Genomic DNA, 10,934 nt, shown 5'->3' on the forward strand with positions numbered 1-10,934 from the left:
CAATTCTGAAAGAGAAACTTTTGAACTCTGACACTGACGCTCAGGAGAACATTTTGGATTATATTTGTAAGTTTCGTGAGCGTCTGTATTCTTCCCGTGCAATTGCACAAGAGTTCCTTTGTGACTCTCAGAAATCAATGAAAAGGCGTTATGATCATTCTGCTGTTCTTCGTCACTTTCAGGTTGGCGACAAAGTTTTGGCATTACTGCCTATCCCTGGATCTGCTCTTGATGCCAAGTTCTCAGGTCCTTATGAGGTTAGTGATCAACTGAGTGAAACTGATTATGTGATAAACACTCCTGAAAGGAGGAGAAAAACCAGTGTGTGTCACATAAACATGCTAAAACCGTACTACATTCGAACAACTAACCCAGTTACGGACCAGAGTAAAATAAAACCCAGTGGCAGCGCAGCCATAATTGTGACAGATGATGTTAGCTCTGAATCGGGTGAAGATGGTTTAACTCTTTGCTCCAGTTTTCACCAAAGTCCTCGTTTGCCCAATTCTGAAATGTTGAAGATTTCAAATTGTCTTACACATTTGCCTGAGAGCCAGCAAGATGATGTTTTATCACTGATAAGCAGTTTCCCATGTCTATTCAATGACATACCGACACGCAACGCACTACAGTACTTGAACATGACATTGATGTCGCTAATGCTAAACCCATTAATCAGCATCCTTATAGGATAAATCCTGTTAAAAGAGCTCTAATGAACAGTGAGACAGAGTACATGTTGCAAAATGGATTTGCAAAACACAGTTCGAGTTCTTGGAGTTCTCCCTGCTTGCTTGAAATGAAACCCGATGGCACACCACGTTTCATTACCGATTACCGCAAGGTAAATTCTGTTACAGTTACTGACTCGTATCCACTTCCTCGCATTGAGGACTGTGTAGATAATGTGGGAAATGCTCAGTATGTAAGCAAACTAGATTTATTAAAAGGATATCGGCAAGTACCCCTCACAGAGAGAGCTTCTGATATTTCTGTTTTTGTTACACCAGACAAATTTTTACAGTACAATGTGATGGTTTGGGATGTGTAATGCCCCTGCAACCTTCCAACGTCTAGTAAAACCACACAACCAGTAACACCTGGTTCAAATGTTTACTTCCCCCTACCCCTAGACCGAGTGGGGTCATAACACAACCTATAAAAACCTCCTAAAACATCTAAGAACCAGGCAACAAGACTTTTTACCACCAATGAAAAACCAACAATACAGTGACTCAAATAATTGAATGTCCACGATTTAACTAGAATTTTATATTCTTTCTTTAATTAGTAACGCTTTTGCAGGTGTCAGTAACAGATTAAATTCGGCAATACAAAAATAATTGAAATAATAGAAATGAATCAATCAACTCAACCTGTCTTTCCCTGATGCTGAAACTAGTGAGTTTGGAGAAGCTTTGAAGATGGAGGCTCAACCATGAACCTGATGGAGATGTTTCTTCTGGTAACGAGTGGTTTCTTGAAGGAAATACGACTTAATCTTCAGTTTTCTTCCTTTAAGTGTCAGGCACTGATGCTCCAGGCTTTGATGGTTAAACAGGATCTTTGTGGTTATTTGTCTCTGAAGACAGTAGTTTCCAGAAGCTGAAGAGTTGAAGGAAACCCGAAGACATAAATGAGGTTGATTCAGGACTTCCAGAAGCCTGAAACTTAGAGCAATCAGCTGTTCACTGATCAAGTTCACTTCTGTTGTCTGGATAAAAAGGCTTTAGATGAAATCAGATTCTTTATTTTGAGGCACAGTCCTTTCTGGGCTCACGGGTTGATCCTCTTTTTAATGCAGTCGATCAGCTGGGCTGTGTCTCTGGTCCTCTGATTCATCTGTAGCGTCTCTCCGATCTTGTTCGCTGGTCTTCTGCGAGGAAACAACCAACTATTTCCTCTATTCTTGCCCATTTTATAGAGCATTTCCACCAAACCCTTTGTGCTCATTGGCCAGTGGTTGTTGCCATGGCTGTCCCATTGGTGACCCATGACATAAGGTGATTTTCTGGAATTTCCCCGAGTCGTGTCCATATCAGACATGCCATCATCACCTCAGTCCTGAGCTGTCTGCTGGCCTCTTCTTTGACCTGTGACCCCACCTCAGTCTCATCCTTGTGCTGTAAGCTGCAGTTCTCACTTCCCCAATTCCTGAACATCTGCTCTATTCCTGTCTCACTCAACGTTACACTTCCTGTTAAACAGAGGCTTTAATTCTTACATCGGTGCTGCTCAAACTTTTAGTTGCAGCGTTTACTTCGTTTACAGTTTAAAACCATCAATTCATTATTTTTATTCACGCTTTACAAATGATTAATGTTATATTTCTTTCATATATAGCTGATTGAGAATGTCAAACCTTAATGTTTTTTACTTTAACTCTCAGTTCTTAACCACCTTTCAATCATACATCTTTTAACTTGTTAATCAAAGATTACTGATTTCATTTAATACCTGTGAAAGAATATAAAATCATCATACATCATTTCTTTGGATACACTTGTTTATATTTTTTCAAAAGATAATACAGATAAAATGTGGCAGGAAATATGTGGCTCCACACAGGCCTTTCCAGTCTCTCAGCTCCAGAATATGAGAACATGCTTGTTTCACTCCCTACTGCTTCAACTGTGTGTTTTAATAATTATTGCATGGATTACACATAAGGATATTTATTGTAGTTTTTATGGATTTAACTGTAGCAGTTAATGAATGTTGCATGGATTACATGGAAAGATCTCACCTTATTTTGACACTCAGCATTGATGACGTATTATTATTATACGTCAGCAGCTGCGGGCAAAGCAAACACTGCACCTGTAAAACCAAGATAACAACCTGTTACTGCACCTCTTGCATAACATGATGCTATGACTATAAAACTACTGCATAGTATAGGCTTTCTAATAAACACTTTGAATGTACATTACCTTATTAGGTGGCACCAAATCAAAATATTCCCACACTTGGGAACGCTTCCTAGATGGTTGCTCCATGACAGAATAATCCACCAAAACTCTGAATATCCAAAAACAAGAGCTTTCTGTAACGTATAAAACGTGTAGAACAGGGATGTGAACCAGGGCTTGAGCCATCTTACACTGAATCGAGCCAAATGTTTGAAACTCCGCCAGTCAACTCGAAGCAGTCAGCTGACTCTGTCTGAATGAAGCAGTGAAGTGGTTCATACGTCATCGGGGACGTCACATGAAGCAAGCTCCGCCCACTGCTTCACCATAACTACCCTGGTGAGTTTGAAGCGTGCTTTGAAGCCTCGGTGTTAGAGGTAACATCACTAATTGGAGCAATTATAAGAAAATGGAAGAAGTTCAAGATGATGGTCAATCTCCCTCGGTCTGGGGCTCCATGCAAGATCTCACCTCGTAGGGCATCAATGATCATGAGGAAGGTGAGGGAGACGAGGTGTGTGTATGCATGTGTATACATGTACATGTATGAGTACACAACTCTATATAATATTCGTTTGAACTGCACATTTTTTTTCTTTCTTCAAAACATGATATTTTTAAACTCCGTTGTGCTTTTTTGTACAATGACAATAAAGGTATTCTGATGCCTCCAGCTCAGAGGCTGGATCCATTCTTTGGTCCCTGCAGCTGCAGACAAGGAGGTGTTTGGGTCTGGTGGCAGCATTGGGGCAGATCTCTGCTTCTTCTTCTGTGTAGTCCTCCACATGTTCCCAGTCTTCTGGCTGAGGCAGGAGGGTAGATTGGATAATGTGAAACAGACATGACACACACACACACACAGTCATCACTGTGTTGATAATGATTTGTGTTTAACTGTTGGCTCAATCTGACTCCTGAGTTTCTCCACTCAATCCATAAACAAGGACCATCTGCCGCTTCAGAACCATCCAACAAATAAAAATCTGGGCAGTGTGGCGTGTATCTTTTATTCCCAATAAAATCCGATTTAGTTTGTTGTTGGAACAGGACAGAATGTGTCCCATGGTGGGCATGGTTAGGGTTTGCAACACATCATCACGTCGTTTTAAGGGTGCTAAAACTTTGATCAAGTTACTGAACCAATATGATCCTAACATACAGGTCCTTCTCAAAATATTAGCATATTGTGATAAAGTTCATTATTTTCCATAATGTCATGATGAAAATTTAACATTCATATATTTTAGATTCATTGCACACTAACTGAAATATTTCAGGTCTTTTATTGTCTTAATACGGATGATTTTGGCATACAGCTCATGAAAACCCAAAATTCCTATCTCACAAAATTAGCATATCATTAAAAGGGTCTCTAAACGAGCTATGAACCTAATCATCTGAATCAACGAGTTAACTCTAAACACCTGCAAAAGATTCCTGAGGCCTTTAAAACTCCCAGCCTGGTTCATCACTCAAAACCCCAATCATGGGTAAGACTGCCGACCTGACTGCTGTCCAGAAGGCCACTATTGACACCCTCAAGCAAGAGGGTAAGACACAGAAAGAAATTTCTGAACGAATAGGCTGTTCCCAGAGTGCTGTATCAAGGCACCTCAGTGGGAAGTCTGTGGGAAAGAAAAAGTGTGGCAGAAAACGCCCACAAGTACCCACAGTCAGTGATGGTCTGGGGTGCCGTGTCAGCTGCTGGTGTTGGTCCACTGTGTTTTATCAAGGGCAGGGTCAATGCAGCTAGCTATCAGGAGATTTTGGAGCACTTCATGCTTCCATCTGCTGAAAAGCTTTATGGAGATGAAGATTTCATTTTTCAGCACGACCTGGCACCTGCTCACAGTGCCAAAACCACTGGTAAATGGTTTACTGACCATGGTATCACTGTGCTCAATTGGCCTGCCAACTCTCCTGACCTGAACCCCATAGAGAATCTGTGGGATATTGTGAAGAGAACGTTGAGAGACTCAAGACCCAACACTCTGGATGAGCTAAAGGCCGCTATCGAAGCATCCTGGGCCTCCATAAGACCTCAGCAGTGCCACAGGCTGATTGCCTCCATGCCACGCCGCATTGAAGCAGTCATTTCTGCCAAAGGATTCCCGACCAAGTATTGAGTGCATAACTGTACATGATTATTTGAAGGTTGACGTTTTTTGTATTAAAAACACTTTTCTTTTATTGGTCGGATGAAATATGCTAATTTTGTGAGATAGGAATTTTGGGTTTTCATGAGCTGTATGCCAAAATCATCCGTATTAAGACAATAAAAGACCTGAAATATTTCAGTTAGTGTGCAATGAATCTAAAATATATGAATGTTAAATTTTCATCATGACATTATGGAAAATAATGAACTTTATCACAATATGCTAATATTTTGAGAAGGACCTGTATAACACCAGAAATGTTGCTGTGAAATGAAATAATTAAAGCAGGCTTAGCTATCAGGAATAAATTGCATTAACCGACTTCCAGCACAACTTGGGAAGCGGGGTAACAGAGGACTGCCCGTGAGGTCACTGCCCATATAAAACCCCCACCGTTTCAATAAATTGATCTCTTCCACCCAGACCCCTCTGTGAGCTGGCTGGTGAGACACAGCGCGCTAATGTCTCTTTGCTGGCAAACAGACATAACTCTTCAAACTGGATCCGAGAGTGTCATACGATCATCGATCATAGGCGCTGAGTTAAGTATGAATGAATTGCTGTTTCTGTATCCGGTATTCATTCAGAAAAAGAGGAAATGAAGGTACAAGCGTTGCTTGACTTTCTCTCTGAGATCTACAGAAGCGAACTGTTTCCAGAGAGTTCCCAGCAAGCCGAGTGAAGCAGTTTCCCAAAGGAAGGACGACGGGACGCATCACCATGGTTACGGCAGTAACTGTGCAGCTTGGTCGGCGAGCAGAGCGAGCTGCAAACCCAACAGCAATGGAGGTTAGTTGAAGCTAACCTTTTGTTCAGATCTTTCTTCAAAATTCAGTGTCGCCCAGACAACTTCTCCTCAGCACTGTTCACATACAAGGTTAGAGTTTGACAGAGCGAGAAATAATTTAGGATGAAATGATCTAAACATTTTTCATTTTATGAAGTTTGGTTTTGTTTGTGTTGAACTCAGTTATCTTGGTGCTAGCTGACTATCTGCAGCACACGTGTTCAGGTTGTGTTCTTTGTTTGTGGTTTTTTAAAGTTAAGACAAACTTTATTTAAGGGGTGATTTTAAACAGAAGATTGATCATAACGCGCCGTCCGCACTTATGCATTTTAACCCTTTTATTAACGGTATTTTTAAAGGTATGTGTTTGATTCTGGTGCTATTAGCTTCTTTGTTAGCTTTAACTGCTAACATCTAAGAACACGTGCAAATAATATTTACCCAGAAAGGTTTAGGTTTCAATCCAGTAAATAATGTGTCCCTAACATCATTTACTAAATTTGATAACTAAGTAAACACCATTAAACCCATTTCTCCAGAAAGATTTGGCTCTTTTTCAAAATATTCCCTTAATAATATTTCTTTAAATATTATTTCAATAAATAAAGGCAGCTAATGAGACACCATTGAGAGATGGTCATCCAGAAGGTTGGTTTTATTCAGCAGATCATTATTTAAAATATTATTTTATTAAAATAATATTTTATCTGATCTTACATTGTGAATGATTGTCTAAACGTTTGCTGATTATTTTCTAAGTTGGTTCCAAGACTAACTTAACTTCATTTCCAGATTCTTCAAGATAATCCTTGGTTCTCAAACATAAACATTGCATGGTAATGTTGCATCACTCTTTTGGTCATGATTATCAATCATCTTTAATCAACTTGTTTATATTGTACATAGTCCATTAGTCTTCATTATTCTTTAATTCTGATTGGTAGTTTAGTTGGATTGTTTTAGCAAAGTAAAGAGTTTGTTGATTGAAATATGTTTGACTTTAAGTTGACTTATTTTTGTTAATAAATTCTTGTATTTTAAGAAATTGTGTGAATTTATTCCATATATGTGCAGAGTTTATGCTGTTCAATAATGTCAGAGCTCGTCTCACACCTTTCTATTTTGTTCTAATACCATCGCCTTACTGGGCTGGTATTCACAGGACAATCCTTAACAGACCCAAATATTATTTGATAAAATATTAAATAATGGGCGTGGCGCTGATGGTGTAGGGGCGAAAGCGACCATATGCAGAGGCTATAGTCCTCAAAGCGGCTGTCCAGGGTTCGAGTCCCAGACCCGGTGACATTTGCCAAATGTCTCCCCCTCTCTCTACCCCTCTTTCCTGTCTGTCTACTGTCAAAAAAAATAAAAAATAAAATAAAGGCCAATAGTGCTGCAAAAAATATCTTTATAATATTAAATAATATATTCAGATTCATAATCACAACATGGTTAATAACCATTTTAATAAAAATTTATTTTTGAGTCTTTAACCAGAATCCAACTGGTTTCCTGTTGGATTCTGCAAATTATCATTTAATGCATCACTATGAAGATCATCTCAGTGGGATTATTTCCTGATTAAACAAAAAATCTGATCTGATCTCACATCTGATTTAAAAGTCTTTGGTACTCCAAGCGAAGTCTTGTCTCGTTAATGTGAGGTCTGTAGTCCGGGTCGCAGCTGGCCGAATCCTCACACTCACTGCTCGAAGAGTCGCTGGAGTAGAGAGCGTTGATGTCAAAGGAGCAATCTGCATCCTGGAACATCTCCATCCTCTCCTCATCATCATTGTGCTGCAGGCTGGGCTCACCCCATCTTGCTGAGGCTCTTCCTTCAGTCGCCTGCAGGCACTCCTCAGCGCTCAGCCGGGTCAGACCCACATATGGCTGCTGACGGTCTGTTTGGAACAGTGAACGGGCCCTCAGCTGGTGTCCCTTGAGGTAGGAGGCTCTAGAGGGCGAGGAGCTGACAGATAAACCTGAGCAGAAGCTTGACTGAGAAGTTCTGCTGTTTCGGGTTTTAGGATGAAGTTTGATGGAGTTCTGTTGGACACCTAGATGAGATGGGTTAGCTGATGGTGCAGCAGCACAAACTGAGGATAGATTTTCTGATGCATGGTGGACAGCAGGTTCAGACACGCAGGCGTTACTAGAAAAAGGTGGAAATGGACCCAAGTCCTTCACTAACTGCTCTGATGAAGCGTTCCTTCTGAACTTCAGTGAGAGCCTGGAAACAGCTTGTTGACCCGATATGTGCCAGGAACGTGCAGACATGTGCTGGTTTGCAGGAGCTGTCTGCAGGATGCAGGGACTCTTTAGAAGGTTCTGGTTTTCTGATGTTCGGTGGGCCGAAGAAGCCAGAGGATGGAAACTACTCGATGCTTCTTTAAGCCCAAACATGGATAAGTGATTAGCAGATAACTGCTTGGACACAGATGTGAAGTGGCTCCTGCAGGAGGAAGCGATGTCCACCAGCTGGATGACCGGGAACAGCAGGGTGGACAGAACACAATCTTGTGGTGGTGTGGGCTGAGCTGCAGCATCAGATCCTGGCCTCAGTTTCTCTCCAGTGTCTGCTGCTTCTGATGGTTGAAAATGGGTGGAGGTGTGTGACGGTGGCTGATCAGAGGGAGAGAGCACGAGGTTAGATGGTGTGAGGTCCTGTGAAGAAAGAGAGGTAGAGGAAGACGGGAACAGCCCTGGAGATGAGGAGAGGTTGGACTGATGCAGCAGTTCCTCTGAGTAGTCATCAGGACAACCTCGCAGGATGTTTTTTACCCATCGATGATGTTTGGAGCAGAACTGAGGGGAGGAGGTGCCACCTTCAGCATATTCACCGTTTTTCTCAATGCACACCTCCTCGTCCTGGTCTTTTCTTTCCTTCTTCAACTTCTGAAATGCATCTTCTCTCTCTTCTGGTAGCTGATGGTCTCCAACATCTGTACTACTACTCTCCTTGTCTTCTCGAAGATCAAGCAGAGGATTTCCTTCTCCTGACTGCAGAAGAGTCTTTGAGGGACCTCCATGCAGAGATGACTCTGAAGGCCAACAGGGTTCAGCTCCTTTGTTTCCATTTTCTGACTGAGATCGAGCAGCTGGAGGACAGGAAGCAGGAACATCTGAGGAGCAAACCCAGGGACATCAGGACCTCATTTTACTCACACACTCACTAGTCTGGTTGAGTTTTATTTACCTACTCTTACTAAAGTATTCACACCCCCTGAACTTTTCCACTGGTCTGGCTCCAGCCACAAACTTTCAGGGATTTTATGCGACAGAAAATTACAAAGTTAAGCTTCATTATAAAGTGGAAGGAAAACTGTTCTTGAGTTTCAACAATTAATCCAAATAAAAAATCTGAAATGTGTGGTGTGCTTTTTTTGTTTTTTTTATTCTATTCAGACCGGCTCCGCTCCACTCAGCTCGTTTTACAAGCTTTATCCGTTGCTGTGTTTTCCTACCAGTACCCAGTTTTTTGGTCCCTGCTTCTGAGCAGGTCCAACTGTGGCCGGGTCAGGACCACATGTGACGTGAACAGACTGCTGTTCAGTGATTGGCCGTGGGACCAGGAAAAAGGAGGAGGTTTTCCAAGAGGTCGTGCAGGGAGACGTTAATAAACCTCAAGAGTGACTGCAATAATATCAAGGATCATAGTGGCTGGAGCGGGTCAAACCCAAATATAATTTAACTGTTTACCAATCTTAAACCAGGCTGAAAGAAAAGAAAAAGGACAAATCAGCTTTCTGAATGACATGCAGGTAGGGGGCGCTGTAGTTAATAATATCCTAAACCAGCTGATCACACATAATATCAGCTGTTCAGACACACAAACATTTCCCCAAAACACACAAATAAACCACCATGAAACAACGTGTTTGGTTCTGACATCTATTGACGGTCCTTCAGAGAACCAGCGTCTGCAGGAGGAGGGAGCAGGCAGAGAGCAGCTGCCCGTAATCAGACTGCCTGCATCGGATCAAACTGGAGGAAGACCTGCTGAATCCATGGAGCATGAAGATCCAACATCCAACCTAAAACTAACTTCACCGCGGTCAGAAGTCCATGGTTCTGGGCTTTAAAGTCCTGCTCCTCGTTATCACCATCGATGAGACAGAAACTTCCTCATAAAGCCCAAAATGTTCACTTTTTCAGGGACACTTTGGAGTCTCAGCATCTAGACAGCAGCACCTCTCCTCTCTGCTTCTCCTGCCACATCAGAACCCCTGAGCCTTATTCTGGTTCTGGCTGGGCTGTGGTCCACATAATTATCCCACTGTATCATTTTAGACATGTAAAAACATAAATATCTTGTATATAACATAATACAAACATTATTTGTATTTAGTTTATTATGTTTTTAATTTTCTCTTTTTGATTTTTTATCGTTTCACTCAGATTAATGTGACCATGTCTCACGGCAACTTTAACAGCAGAACTACACTGTCAGTGGAAACACAACTGGTACCGTACCGAGTGGAGCGAAACCGCGCCGCCTGAAACGAGCCAGTGGAAATGGTGCATAAGTCAGAACTCTACAGAAGAACCTCTGACTGCAGGTCTCCTGGGTCATTCTTCCTTGTAAAACATCTTAAGCTCAGTCAGTTTGGATGGAGAACATCTGAGAACATCAGTTTTCAAGTCTTGCTCTCCATCAACCACCCAACACCAAAACTTAGTATGAGATGAGTGTAACTGTCAAACAGACATATGTATGGGTGTCAGCCTCCGTCTTATTGTTTCAAAACATCTGAAACTGTTTGCTGGACCTCAGGATGGAACCTCATCGTCTATTTAAAAAGGCTCTGCTCTCACGTTAGCATGAGGCTAATGAAGGATGTACAGGTCTGAATGGACAGTCCTGAGATGTATGGGTCAGTTCATGCTAGCTTCACTCAGCATTGATTCTTCTTCTGTGTTTTGTCTTTATGGTGGAAAGTGAAGAGAAGCCTTTCTGAAACAAGCTTGTGGTTTCAGATAGATGAAGAAAGCGTTCAGCCTCGTCTTAAAGGAAAGGATATTCACTTTGTCCCACAGTGTTTGACCTATGACCTGAGTGCCTCATCATCATAT

The 10,934-nt window shown here is 41.6% G+C and overlaps 1 protein-coding gene across 1 annotated transcript in view; it reads right to left on the reverse strand.

The window, feature by feature from the left end:
- Positions 1-7,252: 7,252 nt before the first annotated feature.
- LOC124878664 overlaps positions 7,253-10,934 on the reverse strand; it is a 12,557-nt gene continuing 8,875 nt past the window's right edge. Inside the window, exon 7 of the mRNA XM_047382744.1 lies at positions 7,253-8,983. Within this exon, the coding sequence (XP_047238700.1) occupies positions 7,467-8,983 (1,517 nt within the window). The 3' untranslated portion in view covers positions 7,253-7,466. The remainder of the gene's footprint in view (positions 8,984-10,934) is intronic.

The sequence above is a fragment of the Girardinichthys multiradiatus genome, chromosome 2, assembly GCF_021462225.1.
Source record: "Girardinichthys multiradiatus isolate DD_20200921_A chromosome 2, DD_fGirMul_XY1, whole genome shotgun sequence".
In the NCBI taxonomy this organism is placed as follows: domain Eukaryota; kingdom Metazoa; phylum Chordata; class Actinopteri; order Cyprinodontiformes; family Goodeidae; genus Girardinichthys; species Girardinichthys multiradiatus.